Source organism: Molothrus ater, chromosome 3, assembly GCF_012460135.2.
Source record: "Molothrus ater isolate BHLD 08-10-18 breed brown headed cowbird chromosome 3, BPBGC_Mater_1.1, whole genome shotgun sequence".
Classification (NCBI taxonomy): Eukaryota; Metazoa; Chordata; class Aves; order Passeriformes; family Icteridae; genus Molothrus; species Molothrus ater.
This window is the reverse complement of record NC_050480.2, coordinates 14,086,414-14,107,848: the sequence shown is the minus strand read 5'-3', so window position 1 is coordinate 14,107,848 and position 21,435 is coordinate 14,086,414. Positions and strand designations below refer to the sequence as shown.

General features: G+C 39.0%; 2 protein-coding genes across 2 annotated transcripts in view; one reads left to right on the top strand and one right to left on the bottom strand.

Moving 5' to 3' along the window:
• Nucleotides 1-4: 4 nt before the first annotated feature.
• PNO1 (partner of NOB1 homolog) lies at nucleotides 5-5,564 on the top strand. Its single transcript, XM_036381179.2, has 7 exons — nucleotides 5-194; nucleotides 277-426; nucleotides 2,036-2,119; nucleotides 3,625-3,685; nucleotides 4,128-4,245; nucleotides 4,765-4,835; nucleotides 5,289-5,564. The coding sequence occupies exons 1-7, from the start codon at nucleotides 21-23 to the stop codon at nucleotides 5,354-5,356; spliced, it is 726 nt and encodes a 241-aa protein (XP_036237072.1). The 5' UTR covers nucleotides 5-20; the 3' UTR covers nucleotides 5,357-5,564.
• A 1,419-nt stretch (nucleotides 5,565-6,983) lies between these two features.
• The window catches only part of PPP3R1 (protein phosphatase 3 regulatory subunit B, alpha), a 38,685-nt gene continuing 24,233 nt past the window's right edge, over nucleotides 6,984-21,435 (bottom strand). Inside the window, exons 3-6 of the mRNA XM_036381180.2 lie at nucleotides 12,937-13,113; nucleotides 11,472-11,531; nucleotides 10,554-10,738; nucleotides 6,984-9,146 (exon numbers count right to left, since the gene is read on the bottom strand). Of these exons, the coding sequence (XP_036237073.1) occupies nucleotides 9,099-9,146; nucleotides 10,554-10,738; nucleotides 11,472-11,531; nucleotides 12,937-13,113 (470 nt within the window). The 3' untranslated portion in view covers nucleotides 6,984-9,098. The remainder of the gene's footprint in view (nucleotides 9,147-10,553; nucleotides 10,739-11,471; nucleotides 11,532-12,936; nucleotides 13,114-21,435) is intronic.

Here is a 21,435-nt window from a genome sequence, read left to right as displayed (position 1 = left end):
ACGTGTGCTCCGCGGCCAGCATGGAGACCGAGGCGGCCGTGAGCGGCGGCTTCACCAGCGTCGTGTCCCGGCGGAGCCGGAGGAAGCGGCGGGCGGGCGGCGAGGAGCCGGCGGCGGGAGCTGCCATGGACACGGCGGAACCGCGGCCCAGCAAGAGGCCGGCGTTCCCACCCGTGGCCGCCGAGGCGCTCGGGGTACGTGGGGTGCCGGGGAAATGCCGCTCCCGGATGTCCGCTATCCCCCGCCTCACGGCCTGCTGCATCTCGCCCCCGGTAGGTTGGGAAAGGTGAGCTGAGGAAGATCCCAGTGCCGGCCAACAGGTACACGCCGCTTAAGGAGAACTGGATGAAGATATTCACGCCCATTGTGGAGCATCTGCAGCTTCAAATCAGGTTCAACTTGAAAACGAGAAATGTTGAGATCAAGGTAAGGGAAGCAACTTCTTGGGCCTTCCCCGGTAAGTGAAGGTTGTGTGCAGACCTCGTAGCACCTTCCAGTGTCTGAAGGGGCCTCCAAGGAAGCTGGAGAGGGGCTCTTTGTCAGGAACTGTAGTGACAGGACAAGGAGTTACGTTTACAAATTGAAAGAAGGAAGATTGAGTTTGGATGTTGGGAAGGATTTTTTTACTGTGAGAGTAGTGAGACACTGGAAGAGGTTGGCCGGGGCTACCCCAACCCTGGCAGTGTTCAAAGCAGGTTGGATAAGGCCTTGAGCAGCCTGGTTTAGTGACAGATGTCCCTGCCTGTGGCAGGGGGGTTGGGACTAGATGATCTTATGGTCCACTCCAACCCCTTACCGTTCTATGATTCTGCCTCCTGAAAAGCAGGGCCTCTCCTCATGGGTGTTCTTGGTCCACAGATTTAAGACTAGAGAAGTCGTAAATCCCATATAATGCTTGGAAAAATGGAAACCGTGTGGTGTCATCTCCCCAGGGATCACATCTGGCAATTGTTGCTTAGAACAAGTAATTACTGCAAGTAAAATCCAAAACTACAGATCTGTTCCAGAAGGAGCCAGCAGAAGCTGGGGGAGTGTTCAGTTTTTGTAGGAGAAAGTTATGTACTATAGAAAGTTATGTACATTAAGGAAGAATTTTCATCCATGCCTTAGATACGATTTTGTAATTCAATGGTTTATGGCTATTTAAGGTTACCAAATACTGACGTGACAGTAAACAGTATCTTTTAAGGGGGCGCTGAATCTCCTAATGCCTTTGTTTGTGGCAGATGATAAGGGCCCATAGTTTAATAGCATGTGATTTTTCTTTAATGGATTGCAATGGAATACCTTAGGGCACAGACACCAGTATAAACCTATAATTCTTGTAGATACTCATTCTTTATCCTTATTCCTCTTGAGGAATGTTCACATCAGGAATTTTTAAGGGCATATCTAAAGTTTTGACATACAACTCACTGTATTAGCACCACTGACATGACAGATCTTCCAATGTAATAGTGAAAATACAACAGAATTTTGCTTCCTAACCATGAAATGTTATCACAAGTTTGATGGCAGGAATTGGAGGAAAGGTGACAGAATTATCCCTTTACTTTACTTCCTAGAAATAACCTCATGGGAAAGGTAGGGAGGAGCAGGAACTCCTGCAGTTTCACTCCATAACTGTGCAGGAGAAAACCCTGGGATTTTAACACCTCCTTTTGATATGAAATGATGTCTGGTGAAAAGCAAGGTAGTTTTGTTCTTAATCAAGGTAATTTTATTTTGCCCATATCCATTATCAATATAAAACTTTGAAATTCATTTCATTCATCTGCTAAGGTATATTTAGAATATTGTCATTAGAATAACTCTCCTGACATCACCATCCTTCTCTTTTTCCTGCTGTTTGCTGTTACAGTTTAGTTGGTGGTATTTTTGGGTTTTCTCCACTAATAGGGTTCTACTCAGTCAGTGGTGGTGCAGATTTTCAGCAGCTTTTCTCTTCTCTCCCCTCCGAGCACAGGCTGATCTTTAAAGTTCTGATCCTAACTTGCCTGGTCTTAATTTGCAAACATAACTTCTTGTCTTGCAGACTTGTCAAGAGACAAAGGATCTCAGTGCTCTGACAAAAGCAGCTGATTTTGTGAAAGCCTTTATACTTGGATTTCAAGTAGAGGTGAGTCTCCCAACAACCAGATTGTGAGATTGCTCCAGTTTACTGGTCTGTTCCTGGCTTCTCTGCAAATTACAAAGAGAAAAATTACAGAGAGAAAAATCCTTAGCTGGTTTTCTAGAAATCAATGTTTTCTAGAAATTGTGACAGGAGTAGACATCCAGTTTCTTAAGATAATGCTGGATAAAAAAGTAGCCTACAAACAGCACATAAACAGAAAACATAGGTTGTGTGAGACAAGCATAAAGGAATAATCTCTCTCTGAGGTCCCCTGCACTGGTAGAGACTGCTCATTTTTCTTAAGCCCAAGCCAATAACCTCCAGTCTGTGCAAAACTCACAGAATCACAGAATTAACGAGGTCAGAAAAGACCTTTGACATCATCAAGTCCAACCTATGACTTTATCAACTAAACCATGGCACTGAGTGCCACATCCAGTCATTTTTTAAATACCTCCAGGGATGGTGACTCTACCAGCTCCCTGGGAAGTGCATTCTAGTGCCCAATCACTCCTTCTGTGAAGAACTTACTCCTAATATCCAGCCTAAACTTCCCCTGGTGCAGCTTAAGACTGTGTTCTCTTGTCCTATCACTGGTTGCCTGGGAGGTGAGACCAACCCCCACCTGGCTACACCTTCCTTTCAGGCAGTTGTAGAGAGTGATGAGGTTTCCCCTGAGCCTCCTTTTCTCCAGGCTGAGCCCCTCCAGCTCCCTCGACCACTTCTCATGGGACTTTTGTTCCAGACCCTTCATCAGACTTGCTGCTCTTCTCTGGGCACATTCGAGCATCTGAAAGTTCTTCTTAAATTGAGGTGCCCAAAACAGTAGGGGACATAATAGTCAAGGTATGGCCTAACCAGTGCAAAGTCCAGGGGAAGAATGACTTCCCTGGTCCTGCTGGCCACACTGTTCCTGATACAGGCCAGGATGCCATTTGCTTTTTTGGTCGTGTCGGTACACTGCTGTATTCAGCCAGCTGTCAGCTGAACCCCCAGGTTCCTTTCTACCTGGTTGCTGTTGTGGCCAAAGTGTAGAACCCGGCACATGGACTTACTAAACCTCATATTAATGGATTTGGCCCATCTATCCAGCCTGTTCAGATCCTTCTGCAGAGCCCTCCTAGCCTCCAGCAGATCGCCACTTGGGCTTGCAGCTTGGTGTCATCTGCAAATTTGCTAAAGGTGGACTACTCATCCAGATTATCAGTAGATACTAAATTGGACTGGGCCTGTTGGAGCAAACAAACCCACTTTTTTCAGTGTTGTAGGGGCTGCTCCTTGCTCTAGACCTGTACTGGATCCACTAGCACTGGGGAGGCAGGGCTGAATGCAGGGGCATCCAAACCTGTGTAGGATTCTCTAGATGGAAATATTTGTATTGCTGTTAAAAAAAGGTGGATTTAACTTTAGTTGTTATTTGCTAGGTTGTGTGTATAAAGAGAACAGCAGCTTTCAGCTGTGTTACTGGAACAAAATAACTGCTGATAACAGATCTCCTGCTCTTTTAGGATGCCCTTGCTCTCATCAGATTAGATGATCTTTTTCTAGAGTCATTTGAAGTTACAGATGGTAAGTATTTTTTGATGCAGCATTCAAGAAGTCATGTGTGCATCCTGCTACTATGGATTTGTTTTTTCTTTCCCTCTGCTCCACTTTTATCGCTTGCCCTCACGGATCAGGAAAGTCAGAAACATCTAATTTTATGTAGTACTGGGATTGAGCAGGATCTAAACCTGATCTACTTCATTTCTACCAGTGTTAGCTTGGTGCACTTTGATTCCATTTCCTCAACACAAAGTGCAGTGCCTTTCTCTGCAGTTCTAAAGGAGACTTCTGCGAGCCAGAAACCCCATGTCAGCACTGGCTGCAGTGTGCACTACTAGTCAAAAAAAAGCTGAAATCCAGATGGATCTGTGTTGACCAGTGAAGTTGGTTTTGTAGTACTTGGCACAAGTTGTTTCCAGGAATACACACCACTGCTGTTACCCTGGTCATGCTATTCTCATTTCAGTCAAACCTTTGAAAGGAGATCATCTGTCAAGAGCAATAGGGAGAATAGCAGGGAAAGGTGGAAAAACCAAATTTACCATAGAAAATGTGACCAGGACACGCATCGTTCTTGCTGACACGTAAGTACAGACTGACTTCCTCCTAGGCAAAGCACAACCCCTCAGCTAATCCATGTCCTATACCAGAAACAAAGATAACTTAAATTTTATGAAACTGTTATAGAGTAGTAGTAAGAAAAAATATTTAAGAGAATATTTTAATGAATACAAGTTATTTCACCTTTTATTATGAGAATGATGGTGTCACCAGTGCATCTAGAATTCAGTCACTCCCCACAGCATAAGAATTCCTTATTATGAATAATCAAAGTTGAACTCACCAACACAGCAGTGTTTTCCTCCTGAAGCTGCTACACTGTTAAATTTGCAAATGGTAAAATCTATTTTTAAAGGATTTAAAAGAGCACAAGTCTTATGTTGTAGGTTTTGCTGGTTTCGGCTGGGTTTTTTTTGTTTACAAGCGTAGAAAAGAAACTAGGACACTGATACAAAATTCCACATTTATCTCTAACTTCCAGTTCTCTATTAACTGTGCAATCTCTTAAGTTACTGTTAACTACTGCTACTTTTCTTTTACAGAAAAATTCATATTTTGGGATCTTTTCAGAACATTAAAATGGCACGAACAGCAATTTGCAATCTAATTTTAGGTAAGTCCTCTTATCTAATTTTCACTACATATAAATCTTGCAGTTTGAGAAACTGCTTTGTGGCTCTCACCTTCTTCCCTGTCCTGTCCACACCTATATTTGGAGAAAATAGCTTGCTGGCAGTTGGCTTGTTGCTCTTAAGAGAAAAATCTGGGGGAGAAGCAGGGAATCCAAGACTTGCTTTCTGGCTCCAAAACCCTCACCACATTGCAGAAAGATGTTCTGCATTTCGATTTAGCTGCAGCATTCCCTAAGGGGTCTCAAAAGACAGAGGGAGCAACCCACTCTGAAAGCAGAAGCTGAGCTCTGCACTTGCAGTAAGATGGTGACTGACCTTACCCATCCTTCTCTCCCTTTGGGTTAGTTCTCCACTTTTAACACAGGTATGAGCACAACACATCCATTTTTGTGACAGATTACATTTCTTGAGTAGATTTGTGCCTTTTTCTGCAGGAAGTCCTCCATCCAAAGTTTATGGCAATATTAGGGCAGTGGCCAGCAGAGCAGCTGAGAGGTTCTGAGCTGCACCACCGAGGACTGGGGCTGGAAGTCCAGGTTCCTGAACACAGGAGAAGCCAAGAGCTACAGAAGCCATCAGTTTTCTGCTGGATTTGGAAGCTCAGAAAAAAAACACAACTGTTCGTGCAGTCTGATTGACTTTGGCCATGTGGTCTGACTTGAACACACCTAATGTTTCTGTCTAGTCATTAAAAGAGGTTTTAAATTGTGTTTATGTCAAAAGTCCATGATTTTGCTTGAACAGCCTCAAACAAAAACCTGCTTCATTACGGATTTTCTGAATATCAGACTTAAGACGCTGCTTCTTCAGAAAGCCTTGGTGTTTAATGTTTCAAGCCTGAAGGAATTGGCAGAGTTAAGCATTTATAAGCACACATCATGTGTGCTGTATCTTCCTGAAAGAAGAAGGAGTCAACTGGAATGCAGGCTGTCGACTGAGTGCTGCTGCTGAATAATGCATCACATGAAAAGAGTATGAAGGGGTAAATAACATATTTGAACTGAATCTGACTGCACACATATAGATTTCTTAATTCCTACATATGATCTGTAAGGACAGCCTAGTGAAGCCAAGAGCCACAAGGTTAAGTATGTTCCAGTGTACCAGAGCACAAACAACTGTAAGGTCCTGTGTGTCTCCTTAAAATGCTACATAAGTAGCATAATGCAGCAAAAGTAGGGGCAGAAATTAGAGTGACCACTCCCAGTAAGATTTAAAAATGGACCCTCTTCTCCTAAACCTGCCAGGTAACCTTCTCCAAAATGTCTTGCAAAATAAATAAGTCAGGCTTAGGAATGAAAACAGAAATAAGATTATCAAACACACAAGCAAATTAAGTATTTAGGTCAATGTCCAAGTTTCCAGAATAGTGCTTCACAGTATGAGATTGTCACTACAGCCAAATTGATTCAAGCCTTCAGTTGTGAATAGATGTAAGACTTGCTGGAGTACCTTGAGCACACACAGTTTAGCAGTCTGAGCGATACAGGGGACAGTGTGTGCATTCTGAGCAACTCCAGGCACATGTACCTGCTCACTACGTTTTCTGTTCCATGGCTGCTTATGTCATTTATTTCAATTAGCTTCAAAGATAAAGGAGAGTGATGCAAGAGCACACAAAACTGATGTTTATCCTAAATTAGGTGCATACCTACACTGACCCAAAGCAGCAGAAGGGAAAGGGCAGCACACAATGTCTAAACACCTGCACCTCAAAGAGCACAGCACAGAGCTGCTGTGAAAGGTATACCTGTGCAAGAAGGGCTGGTGTCATCAATACAAAGCTCAGACATTTTCTGAGACATGAACTGCCTTTTATTCTCCACCTGCATTAATGTTAGGGGGGTGGTTGGTTTTTTTTTTAAAACCACTTTCCACTGGGATTTCAAACAAAGTAGGTTATCCACGTTGAACATTTAGCAAAGAGAACCAGATGTGCCATTAAACAACCTCAACATGTCTTGAAACACTGAAATGACCCCTGGTTGTTTTCAGCAGACTGCACCCTGTGGAGTTTTTCAGTAAATCTTAATAATCAAGGAGTGGACAAAAAAATATGAACAAGTTTTCTTCAGAGCAAGGTGCAGAGCTGCTTTAAGGTGAACAGGAAAGGTACTGAGCACCCCAGCTAAGGTTCAAATATTTTATTTTGTATTCATACAGTATGAAGGTTCTTATAGTTCCCACAATATACGATGTAGCATGCAGAGAAAAACTAAACATTCAACATAAATCTTTTTTCCCCACACAAACTGAAAAAAAACCTCAACCCTCCCCTTCCAGTCCCCCATAGGAAGTAACATTAGCACTAATTCCTATAATGCCAGCCAAGATATGCACAAGCAAGAAAAACTGAAAGCATTTGCTAAAATGTTTGTAACAAATACTTATGTACAAAAAATTCACAAAAGACTAATTCCCCCCCTGAAGCAGAGCACATGGCAGTTGACACTGGAACAGATACAACCACTGGCTGGGATTATAAACCACGTACTGATCCAGAAGAAGAAAAAAGTTACATGTAGTGGAGATTTTTGTTTTGAACATTAACATTTACCAAAGTTTGGCAACATTATCTTTTTAATTATGCAAATTATGTAAACAAGAGGAACATTTCAAATCGATCTACATGCAAAACTTCATGTCATGCAAGGACACTAAGCACCTGGATTTCTCTCTTACAGACAGAGCCCATGATGTGCAGCACTCAGTTGAAGGAACAGCTATGGCAGACAGGTGCTTGATTGAAGAGGTTCAGACAACCTGTACTTTCCACCACTCATTATAAAACTTTTTTTTAAAATAGAAAAACTACTATACAGGAAAGATGTACTGTCCTAAAAAATCTAGCAAATGTTTTTCTTCCAGCCAATAGTACCACTGCAGAAAAGGGAAGGGATGATACAAAGTTGTAAAACATGGCTCGCTACTTTTATGTCACACAAACAGATCAAGTTACCTTCCATTACAAATTATGATATGGACAAATTTAGAAAAGAAAAAAAAAATTCTCCAGGAAAAGGACTGGAGAACTGCAAGAGGTATAAATTTAGATAGTGTGAAGTTTTCCTCCTCTATGGCATACATTAACAAGATTCCCCCCCTGTATGAATCATATATACATATATATATAAAATATTACCAGTTATTTAGCTACCTGTAGTATTTTTTAAATGCAAGGGGGGAAACTATCATGGGTGAAACAACAGAATTTAAGTGGCAAGAACATTTTATAATCTAAGTACTGTATAAAATAAGTAGATGGGAATCCCGCATAGTTATGTTGATCCTAATTTCATTAAGCTAAGCACAAGAGAAAATTGTATATGCATCTACCACCTTAAGCAGCTGTATCTAAATTGAACCCAGAACAGCAGAGTTGTCTTGGCTTCAGGACAGCTGTAACTACTGCTCCCAGTTCCTAGCTGATGGAATCTAACAGCCATCAATGCATTCCACAGTCACTCTATGTACATGAGGACTACTTCTTGGCAGTAGCATTTAACTATATTCTCATATTAAGTAGAACTGAACTAAGTTATTTAGCAAAGAGACACGGTCCCTGGTAATATATTAACAGGTAAAAAGAAACTTAGTCTCCTGTGTTACAAAAAAACCAGTAATTAAGGTGATTTAATAAGAAGCAATGCTTTGTCAGCCATTCAATATATAGAAACATCTGAACAGTCACAGGAAAAGAGTTGACCTAAGACCCAGTTAAAACTTTACATTCTCCTATTATATATATAAAACTGTGTGAAATAAAAGTAAGGATGTATATCCACATATTGAACTGTTAATATTCTGCTTGGCACTTTGTACTCTAGTTTGTTTCTGAATCAAGTATATTAAATTAAAGCCCACCTAGCTACTACATATAGAAAGCTACATATATATCTATATATAAATACACACACACATATATATATATAGATAGATAGATATTTCCTTGTTATAAAAGATGAAGAAAAATAAATTAAAAAGCCAACCCCTTCCCTTTCTCCGCCACATTGATATGCTCTTTCCATCTTTGCTGTCCTTCAGACTTTAAAGTGCTACACTGAGTTATTGAGAGAATAAAAGTTCAATAACACTTAGTTGGCTTCATGAGGCTCATGTTGGAAAATGTGGCTTCACAGAGAAAAATACTTCCATTTAAATACACAGAGAGCATTGCTGGACGTCTTGAGCAGATCTTCAGAGATGGAGAAGAAAGCAAAAGTGTTGGGTTGTGCCCTACAGAGTCACACATCTACAACCATCTTTTTGTGGATATCTAGGCCTCCTACAACCTGAGAGAAAAAACAAGGTTCAGAAACACGAGAATTGAAAATTAGCAAAGTGCAAAGAACACACTCAATAGATGCACTGAGGTCAATCATAAAGGCAAGTACTTCCCTGGCCGCTCCAAACTGATTTACATTTCACAAGTACTGTGAGAGATTAAATTAATTATGTACAAACCAAGGTAGTTCAGTACAATTAGTACAACTTACACGCTTAAAGGCCTGAAAACCAGTGCAAATAACACCATTCTGGCATTCCTCTCTATCTCATATTATGACCTTGTATGTTTGTGCAGGTTAAATAAAATGGTGACTTCTAAAACACCCTGTAAAACTGTGAACCTTCCCAGGAAAAAGAAAGTACTTTAGGAACAGCAGCAGGATTTCTGACAGAACACACACTCAGGAAAGAACTACCAGTTTTCACAGGTGTGTGACCCATGCAGAGCAGAAGGAAAAGGAAAGGTGCCATGTCAGAGGAACATTTCATAATGCAGGAACAAAATTTAAAGGCCAAAGGGTATGTGCCAAAGACAACAAATTAAAACTCATTTTTGTAGATACATGGCACCAGATTCAGAGAGGGTAAAATGCAAGAATAAGAATAAGATGTGTAGAACTAAAAAGTGTCTTGTCATGAGGTCAACAAAAACTGAAGAAATTCAAAGTAAAGAAGAGGAAAATCCCTCAATAGCAGAAGGAAAGAAGCCTGGGCAGAAGCCCAAAGACAAAAGAAGAGGCAACATCACATTTGATGGATGGCTGGAAGATGACAGCCCAGTACAAGAAAAACAACTAATGCAGTAATCCAGGCATTTGCAGGCTGTAGCTCTAACTTCTTTGCAGACAATATGTTTTTTACATGATATCACAAAAATAATTAAACTTAAAAGAAAAATCCCCAAAATGAAAACAATAGAATCTTTTCACTTTAGTAGCTGGCAGCAAGGCAGATTTCCATCACCCTCCCTCCCCCTCTTTTTTTTAGAACTCACATATTTTTTGAGTATGAATAAGTTATGTTTGAACTGAAGTTGTAAATTCAAAGATTAGGGAAAAAAAGCAATGCCCAAACCATGCTATCAAGTGTATCTTCCTTAATATACCATTTAAAAATCAATGTGTAAACACTCATTATTGCAATTTTCAAAGGATCAAGATTCAATGTGTCATTTACTTTTTTTGAGAAAGAATTTAAAACTTTCTGTCAACTAATTAAACAAATATATCACATGGGTTAAAATCAACCCCTCCAAGTGTTAAATGCTACTTTAAGCATTCTGTTCAGTAAACCTCTAAGTTCATAAAAATGCACCTTTTAACTGTTTACTCTTTTTCCAGAGTAGCACTTCAGAGGTTTTTTTCTTTTCCTCTCTCTGTAAATGACCCAATTTTTCTTTAGAAGTTACTTACAGCACAAAATTCTTCAAAGGATATTCTTCCATCACCATCCTTATCTGCATTAATTATGGTTTTATCTACAATTTGCTGTAACTGAGTGTCTTTGAGATTGTTCCCAACCATCATCTTCAGGACCTGGAAGAGCTCTCCATTTGAGATATAGCCATCTTTGTCCATATCATAAATGCGAAAAGCAACTGTAGAAATTAAAAAAAAAATCAAACATAAATAAACCAACCATTTGGTAGCAACTGTGGCTGGAAAACAATATATAGTCACTTTAGAAAACACCTGAAATTGTTCTAACAGCAGCAGTAAAAGCATTCTGTGAACACCAAAAAAGAAAATCTTCCCCACCACAAGTAAAGCACTCAGCCAGCAAAAAAATTACAACCTCCCAGGAAACAGATGATTCAAAATCCCATCTGGTTACTTTGCTGCAAACAACTTGTCATCAAGACTGAATATATTTTTAAACATTTCAGGCTTAGTTATTTGGAAGCTACATCCATAACTGAACCTTGTCTCTTTTCTACTCCTAAAGCCAAGGTCTGGAGATGCAGTTCTGAAACAAGAATTTAATGCTTTCCTACTGTAATAGCAAATAATTGAGTATTATTCTTAGGCCCTGTAAGTTCACAGAACTATATAGCAAGCTGTTCTTAAATGAACTTACTTTTTTAAAAAAACAGAAAGCAACTGAAAATTCTTCAGCAAGCAACCAAATCTCCTCCAACCTTCCCTGCAGAAAAGAGTGCTACCAAATGTTCACAACAAATAAAGGACAAAATGTGCAAAAAGCTTACAATCTACTTTCATTATTTTCCACTCTTTACAACAATTTGAATTTGCCAATTTCTTAATCTTAACTTACAAAAGTGTATGTCTGAGGATCTGAAATTTTTTGTTAAGGAAAATCAAAATACTTACATCTCAACTTCTGTTCTTTATCTCCTTTGACACTGAACTGGGAGACTCCTTCTATAAATTCTACACAATGCAAGGAAAACATGTATAAAACCCACATTTTTTAATAAACAAAGAAGTCAACATTCAGAAAATTTTAGAAACTGTAAAAGCAATCTAATCTTTAAAATATTGCCTACTTTGTGATACCTAAATGTCTGTGTACTTTGATATTTAATGTTCTTCAGTGGGAGGAACCCCAAATCCAATGCAGCACTCACTAAACAAGACTATGTCACACCAGCATTTAAGTAATTTTGTTGCTGGACACCTTCACAAGAACCTGACAGAAAACTAAGATCTTTACTAAAGTTACTCCAGTTGAGACTCCAAATGTACAACTCCTCTCAATACTGGTTTCTCAATGTAAAGAATTACATTGAAACTGAAAACTGCTTTTGAAGAAATTCTAAAATATTTTTCTATAAAAGAAAATTGCTTTTGCCAACTTCCTGTTCCCTTCCAAGAGGTACAACTCTTGATAAGTGTTATTAATCACAGCTCAGTGTCACAGACAACATGATCATCATTGCTCATGACTATCTATTTTTTACAAGGGAATTTTGAATAGTTCCATGCAACAATTACTACTTCTGATCAAAACTCAACGTTCTGGTTGTACTGTAGATATCCCTATAGACATTAAATAGGTTTTGCAGAGGTTACCAGCTCTTGTATATTAATATCTTATTTAAAATGTCAGTCTCAGTATAAATAAGATTTAAGTACTTTCTCCAATTTAAAAAAATGCAAGACTGATTAACCTTCTTCAGTCATAAGAAATACTAAGTTTTACCTTGAACAGAAGTTACAAACATTATAATTTCAGACACTGTTTTAAGATGAATTAACGAGGAAGATTTTAATCATGGCCCTTTTAATCATGGCCCTTTTAATCATGGCCCTTTTAATCATTGAGAAATGTACTAAATCAAATCTTCTGTGTTGTTTGGATTTTTTTTTTCTTCAAGTGTCAATCTAAGATGTACCTAAAAATAACCCCATAAAAGAAGTATCAACAGAAAAACCTGGGCTCCTTCCTATTTTCTAAATACTCCAAAGGAGAGATTTCATTTGGACAAATACAACTTATGCAGAAACACATCACTTAGCCTACCACAACTTTCTTCAGTCTCTCCTCAGCATCAAAATTAAGAGTCTAAATTGGTGTACTTTAAGAGATATTTAACGAGTAGTCCTCAGTCAGCCTGACCTTAAAAGCTATTACTAAACAATTTGGTCCTTTAAACACACAGACGTGCCCTAATGCAGAGAAACTAATTTTACTGGTATTTAGTTCCACTAGGATTTAGCACCTTATTTTAACATACCTTCTTCACCTCTCCTGTGTCAGATGAAGAAAAACCCGAATTCTAAAGCTCTAGGAATTCTGAAGTACCACCACCTATCACAGAACACTGTGCCTTACCTTTAAAATCCACTTCTCCATTGCCATCTGTGTCAAATATATCTATTACTCGCTGTACTAACGGGTTCTGTTGCAATTCAGGTAAAGACATGAACTCTTCCACGCTCAGAGAACCAGAGTTGTCCAAATCAAGCTTCTTAAATCTCTTTCCTAGTCTTTTTATCTCATCAGCATCAACTGAAATGAAAAACAACCCCATACTTACTCTCAGAAAGGCTTCAGTAAACCCTTTGCAGTTAAACACAAGGCACATTTCATTGCTTTACTACAAGATTTTCTCCTACTTTATTTTAACTATGAAACACCTATAACAATAATATGAAATTCTGAAGACAAACACAATTTTATTTTAAATAAGACTTACCTTTTTTCCTCCCTGCACCTGCCATAATATAGTTATTAGCACTGTGACTCACTGAATACCACATGCTGACACAACATTTTGAAGGATTGAGGATGCTTAGCTAGCTACTTAGTCAGCTCTTACAAATACCAGATATGAAGAATTTGAGGAAAAGACCAAGTGTTCTCTGAAGGAAACAGCATTATGTTTACACTGGACTAACATAGTATGTCAGAAAGACAATTATATTCAACTTATTAGCAAAATTAGTGCTTTTTCAGCACACCGAACATGAGATCTCCTGGGATATGAGTCAAGTTAAGCAGGTTAACAGTCCTACCGGTAACCAGTTATCTCTCACCTACTTAAAACACCCCTCTTACTGACCTAAGATCATTTTTCCTTTCCATCTCAGATGGGAAACAGACACACATGTAGCCACAACTTGTATACAGCTTTTTTTTTGTCCCAGAAATTAAAGTAGATTCAGGTTCTGCAGCAGCACCTCTTCATCTAATCTGTTCAAATTTATAGAGAATCTCAATTAAAGCATATACCTAGTACCCTATTTTACACATCTGATTATGCCAAGAATAGCCTAAACCTGTGAATCTATAAAAACAATTAAAAGCAATCATGTACTTTGCTACTGCTGAAAAGCTTGAAAAATTTCTCCATAACAACCTGGAAATACCCTGTCAGCAGCCTCATTTACAAGATCCAAGTCTGTTCACATGTTGCTCACCCTTTTTAGCTACAAAGGAGCAACTGAGGTTCTTAGGAAGCCTAGAAGGGCCTCAGTACAGAACAAACCACAGCAAACATACCCTGCAGAACCTAAGACTGCAAACTCACCCACCAACCTTCTCCTTAACATGTGCAGGTCCCTCAGTATTTCTTAGCTCCATTTAGTAGTGTGTTTGCTCTAATAGTAATAGAAATTTTATCATATCTTCTACAAGGCACATACATCCACCTGATCCATTTCGCATCACATCAGTACCTTAGGCTTTTGTAAAAGTGCAGCATAAAATGGAACAGCTTTGAGTCTTTCCAATACATAAGGTCAGTCAACCTTCAGAGCTTGATGTCTTGAAATTGTAGCTAACTCAGAGACCTAATCCTCTACCAACAGTAACCAACTGCCACTTCAGTTTCTTGATATCCTTGTCTAAAAACCAGTAAGACACAAATAGAGAGTCCTCAGGACTGCACTATTTCAGAATGAAAGAGACCCTGACAGAAGTCCAAAGGCACAAAATTATTTTCTGCCATTCTGCAGTCTCAGTTACTGCTTGCAACTGCAGAGGCAAAGGGCAAAAACCAGTCTGCAGTCCCAGAATAATCTTCTCTTTGCTGTGCCAGAAAGGGACGGACCTGATTCTGCCTCTAGGGCTAAAAAAGTGAGACTAAATATAATTCACTTTCTTCAGTTTCTAGTAAGCAGTGTGGTATTTCACATAATTAACCTCTCAACTGCACTGAAATATTCCTTTTACCCCAGTTGGTGCAGAAGCCTTGACCGTAACTGGAGGTGTGCCCTGAACAGCACAACAGCACTGCAGTGGCAGCAGCACATTGCACACCTACCCAGGAACTCCTCCAGATGACACAGAAGGAGACAGAGCACCATATAGTAACCTGGATGTAGAACATCATCATGGGACTAGAAGAATACAGTATTAAAAAGGAATGGCAAAGCAGAGCTCCATGGGCAATTTTATGAGTTCTATCAGCACAAAATGCTGCTTCTCTCCCCAGTACACTGAAAGGTATTTGCCAACTTTTGCTTCTGTGCACAGAAACTCTTTTGCCCCCACTTCCAGTCCTGCCACTGGACAATTACTGGGCCCAGCCCATTTTAATGAAGACGGCACCTTGGCAAGCTGCAAATGTGGGAACTTCATTTTAGTGCAAGTTCTACTTCCGACTCCCATAGAAAGAACTCATACCCTCAAAAAAGCCTCACAGCACAAGCATTTGAAAAAGCATAAAAATAGCAAGGGTGACTTATCACACTACCTTACATAAGCACATTTCCCCTTGTAAAATAAGTACATGAATTGACATAATTTATACCTGCATTACTTCACTTTAAAACAACTAAACAGCAAACTAAAAATATTGTCTATGGTGTATCTAATGCACTGTCAGCTTCTTACCAGATCAGTGGAATCACACTTCCAGTATTAATAGAAAGACTAATCTTTCCATTTTGGTCAGTTCTAAAGCCTCCCAAACAACCTGAAATACTTCATAGTTCTGCAACTTCACAAAATCACAATGTGATTTTAAGAAGCATTAACACAGCTGGACTTCTTCTCCCTTGCCACAAAAATTAATGAGTTAATGAACGGCAAGTTCTATAACATTTCTAAGTAACATGTAAGAAACTCCTAAGTACCAAAACACAGCAATGACATTTTCACAAATTAGGACAGAAACATGGAGCTGCCTGAAGCAGGACTACAGACCTCTGATCATTAGGTAACACCATTTTCTCATAACCCAGAGGTCCCATTAAAGAAAGTCTTATTTCATTACTTCAGTTCCATTTCCTGGTTTGGGAGCTCAAGTCCATGCCATTTTTCCTCACAAATACACGAGCAAAGACTGAAAGTGACACCCAGAGTTCTGTCAATGCTCTGCTATGAAGTGGAGTTAATTAATTACCACATACACAAGTCACTCACACACGGCTACATAGCTTGAATTGGCACAAGCTGGCACAAAAGACCAGACAAGATTGTCTCTGCCATTGCTAAGAAATGTGCTAAGAAAACAAACTGTTGTCAGAAAAGTATTTTATCTCAAGTTAATATATCTCTAGCAGAACTACCAATATGAACTATAAAAAAGAACATTTTCTTGCAGCATTCAAAAACTGATCTACTGGACACATTGCTTGTGTTAACAAGCAATGCTGTTCTGTCATCATCTGCTGGGCACAAGAACCACTGCTGGGTTAACTAGCCTCACATCTGCAGTTAACAAGGTCCTTGCATTATAAAACTAGCAAGCGTAAGAGAAGAAATTTTTTTTTGTTTTGTTTTAAAGATGGTGGACAAGGAGGTCAGGATTATGGGTGATAAAGGTACGAATCAGATCACAGGAAGGGGAGGAGGTTGCAATGGGATATAAGAGTATTTCTCAACAATATTCATGTTTTGCTGAACTGTAACAAAGCAACAGCTGCCGCAATTATGAAATTAAGGATTTTGAAAAATGTTAATTACTCTTTCTCCACATATACACACATCCCATTTCATAGCTCATACCAGCTCAACTTCAATGCAGAGTCCAAATACAAATATCTGGCAGCAGTTTCTACTTAGAAATGGGATTAAAATTTCTCATTCCAAACCTTGAAACATTCAAGCAAATCTCCAGCCTGCACTGGAGATCTGAGAGAGGTTCTTTTCTTAACAGGAGTCAAAACAAATTAAAAAACAGTACTGAAAAAAATTAGCATCTCTGCCAAAAGCTGACCAAATAGCAAACTCTTCCTATATTTTGTTTCTGGCAAATGATACAGCACAAACAACAGTACTTGGAGGAGGAAATAATGAAAAAGCAAAGTAAATGCAGGGCTAAGAAAATTTTCTTTAATAGCTCATCAGCATATAAACCTCGTTCCTAACGAACATATCTGGATAAACATGAGATCACTGTGTTCATAACTGACTGTATGAGAATCTAATATCAGAATTACATTATTTTTCCTTAAATATATTGCAGGCACCTCACCTACCATTAAATCCTTTCCACAAGCTGAGTTTTAAAAAGCTTGAAAAAAATTTGTATTTCAGTAGTATCTTTGTCTTCATAGAACAGCTTTAAGAAATAAGAATACAAATATAAAATAAGGGATGAATACATCACAGTATAATATGTCTTAGATTGGCGTACCTTCTGTCTATTCTTTCTTCACAAGTCTTCATTTCTGGTGACTCTCCCTGCCTATGCTGAATTTACCTAAAAACTATGCAGGTTTTCTGGAGCTTAATGTTTGTTTCTTGGTTATCCGTTGGATTTTTTAAAGGAGAACAGCATACATTTATGTATAACAGCAGATTTCAATAATATCTTAGTAATTTTTTGCTTTATCTCCCAAAATGCACATACACAACAGTTCCTATCTAAGATGGATGCTCCCCTTTTTTACACGTCTGTATTTTCCTTGTCCTTATCAACAGACTTTCTTAAAATTCCACATAGCTCTCACTGACAAAACAGAGCACTGAAATTAATTCTCAGTGTCTGAACAAAAAATATGACTTCGTGCCCACATAAACTCTCCTAAGTTCTGCTGGAAATGCAAGGCACAAGATAGTTCAGCTCAAGGGAAAGCTGAGCTGAAAGGACTGATGGTGGCAGTAGCCAACAGAATTTCAGACCAGCTCAGGAGACCAGGCCAGATAAAAACACTAGGAACTCCTAGGAAGTCCAAGTCCATAGTAGTGTAAAAAGGGCAATACCACCACTAAGGAAAATCAGGACTGAGCTTTGTTTACACTGTTTGAAGCAGAGTTTGCCTGTGACTCATCACCACACTCCCAGCAACCCTGAGCATTCAGATCCAAATTAGCCTTTTGTGCTATGCTCCCCAGCTGACAGGGGGCTCTGTGCTTCCCATGCTTTTCGGCAGAACCAGACAGTGTCCCCTCACCTTGGCACTGATGTCTGAGCTCACAAACTTACAAACTGGCTGGAAATAGTAACTGCTAAGTGCTTTTCTTTAAAATGCTTATTGGCAGCCCTGCTCAAACATCAAATTCTGCACTGTTTTAAAACACTTAGAATTATTTACGTTTATTTCATAATCCATTCTGGATTTTGTTCCCCTTGTAATTAACATAAGGCAAGTGTTAAGTAGTTCTGGTACTACGGATTTTTTTGTTAAAGAACTATCAGTACTTTCAAAAGACTCCTCTTCTATCCAAGTATTAAAATTCTTAGGGCCAACACCTGCTTCATCTCTTGAATTCATTTGCATACATCTCAAAATATGATGAAACAGGTTAAAATGCTTCCAAGAAACTACATGCAAATGCTTTGCCTCACTCCCATTTTATTGCAGGAGTCTTATCTCAGTTGCTCACTTTCTAATATGCTAATCCACACTGCTGAGTTCCTCACTTCTGCCCCTCAACACAGCAGTACAGGATCATCCATTAGATTTTAAAACAATTCTGTTTCAAATTGTTATGCATGCAACTGATGCTCAGAAAAGATTGTAAAAACTATTCAAGTGGCAACTCAAAAAATTTAATTAGAAGCCAATTTCAGAGTGCTTTATGTTGAAAACAGTAATTTCAGAAAAAAAATTAAGTATATTTTTTACAGTTAACATAAACGTACACGGCTAACTTTTTATTAATCTAAGAGCCAAAAGTAAAGAATGCCCTAAAACCACAGATTTCTGAAATTCACTACATTCAGTGACAGGATAACTGCATATGCATTAAGAAGCATGGTACATCCATTGCTGCAGAGCACACAGTATACACACAGGCATCTGCAAAGGGTACAGACCTTAGAAAAGCTGTACATCTCTTAGCAATTCAGTGCTGAGCACTTGTGAAATCTAAATGTTTACCCCTGCATTTAAAAGATTGGCTTTTCAGATACTCTTAGAATACTGGTTCAAAGGTTTAACTAACAAAAGCCAGAACAGAGTGTGGTCACGGAGAGCCCTATTTCCACTAACTTTTTAAACACGAAATCATTATAGACAAGAATATTGCAAAGGTATTAGGAAAAATTTTGCAAATCAAACATGTTCTGAAATGAATTTTAAATGTTTCCAGACTAAGTTTCCCCCAGAAGAATGTATTGCAGAGATCTCAAAATAAAACAGACCTTCAGCAAAATTTGCACCTCTACCTACAGCCTCATCTGATTCACGAATATAACATTTCAGAGTAGCAACCACGTCAGCCATTTCAGTTTTGGAGATCAGATTTCAAAAAGATGATATCCTTGAGAACACATTCAACCACTCATCTTGTATATGCTTACACACAGCTGGCCTAATCCTTTTTATGACTTCAGATGTGTCAATTACAATTTCCTAAGTTAGGAAAGAGATACTAGTCTTCTTAGCTTAAAATCCAAACACGCTACAAAAGAGTGTTTATAAATTATTCTTTACTCTATTACAAAATAGTCTTCTCTACATGTTTTTGCAATAATAAAATTTTCTTATGGACAATTTGACAGATTCTGGCTGACATCAAATTTTCACTATGGAAAGCAGTGGTAGGTTTTCAGTAATTTCTGGCACAGCATAGCTGAGAAACAAAACCAAACCATTTTAAGGAATCCAACAACACTAATTCACCCACTGAGAAGAACTAATGTTCTAAAATGAAAGGTTAAAAGAAGATGCTTGACTATCTAATGGTGTGCATCCTCTCTGTGGTAGCCTGAATTTGCCTCGTGTAACTGCCTACTTTAACACAAAACTCTTCTTATGAGACACCAAAGTAGCAACTGTAGCACCAAGCAGAGGTTATGACCCAATGTCTCCATGCAAACAGCATTAATACATTATTACTAACTGGCAATCTCCAAAAGGTGAAAATTCAAAATCTGTATGCCCTAGATTGCAAGGCAATGTGTGTATTCTATTTGCCATCTGTTAGAGGTGTGGCAGTTATCTTCTGTTAATTAGGCAGTTTTCTTTATCTCTTCCACAAACGAATCCTCCCTCCGGGGAGACATCTGCTGTTAATGGGATATTGAGTGTCACTGCATGGCTGATAAAAATTACAGCATCCCACTGTGAGATGCTCTGCCCAGAGGGAGGAGCCAAGCATTCGTAACTGGATAGAATCTGAGATTTTGAGACACCAGAACAGCCTTTCCACCGGATTCCCAGAGGAACAGCTGCCTTTTCCACTGGATCTTCAGAAGAAGACTAAACCCTTCTACAGGATCACTGCTCCAACAGAACCACACCTGCCACTCCAGGAGGACTGCTACCAACACCCTGACCAACAGGGCGTCAGGTCATATTCTGATTCTGTCAGTGTTGTTTTGTGTTACTGCATTGCTAATTTTATTTTTTATTTTCTTTCCTAATAAAGAACTGTTATTCCTGCTTCCATATCTCTGCTTGAGAGGCCCCCTTAATTTCAAATTTGTAACAATTCGGAGGGAGGGGGTTTACAGTTTCCAGTTCAGGGAAGGCTCCTGAGTTCCTTAGCAGACACCTGTCTTTTCAAACCAAGACACTGTATCAGATGATCTACAAAGATATTGTCTAGCCTTGCCTTGAAAACTTTAGACCTGTCAGTGCAATTTCTGGAAGCAGGAGGGACAATTTAACACTTAAAGAACAATGTGAACATCTACTTGCAAGCTTGCTTCCAGACATGCAGCTGTGCACACCTGTGCCCAAAACCCCTGACTTTCAGAATACTGAGGCACTCAGGATCTTTAAGCATAGCACTATCATTGCAGTGGCTGGGCCCATCCAAGCAAAGGGACATTTTCCTGGTGTGTTATGCTGCCCAGGATACAGCCAACCTTCTGCTGTGAGAAAGGCCATCAGAGCAGAAGAACCTTTAATCATAGAAAACTTCACATTTAAACAACAGCAGCCTCAACGTATCGTTTAACCACAGAATATTATGCAAAAATCCTCACTTTCTCTGCAATAAAAATGAGCAAAAAAGTGTAATAATAAACCTTTAGGCTGCCCATTGCTATCAATTAATATAGTTTGTCCTAGAATCAGAAGTTAAGGATGGCAACACACTGCTTACAACTCTGACACTGACACGACTAGCTAAAAAAATAATTCTTCAGAAACCAGTTTGTCCATAACAAAACACTGACCAATGGAGCAGCAATTTAAGATTGAGATATATATATGATTCAGGAAAACACTACTGAAGTCTTCATCAAGTACAAAACTCCAACCATGTATTTGCATTTAAGAAAATATACTGAGAGCATTACACAGCTATGCACTGCTGTGGATGATATTCCCAAGTGTTTGCGAATTTATGACTCAAATTAGAATCCACGTAGATGTTCCCATTAGGCACACAGGACTTGCAAATTACCAGGTAAAGTCTCATTTCTCTGAAAAAACATATTTAGACAAAGATTTCTCCATGACCATTTATTTTCTATTACAGTTTGAG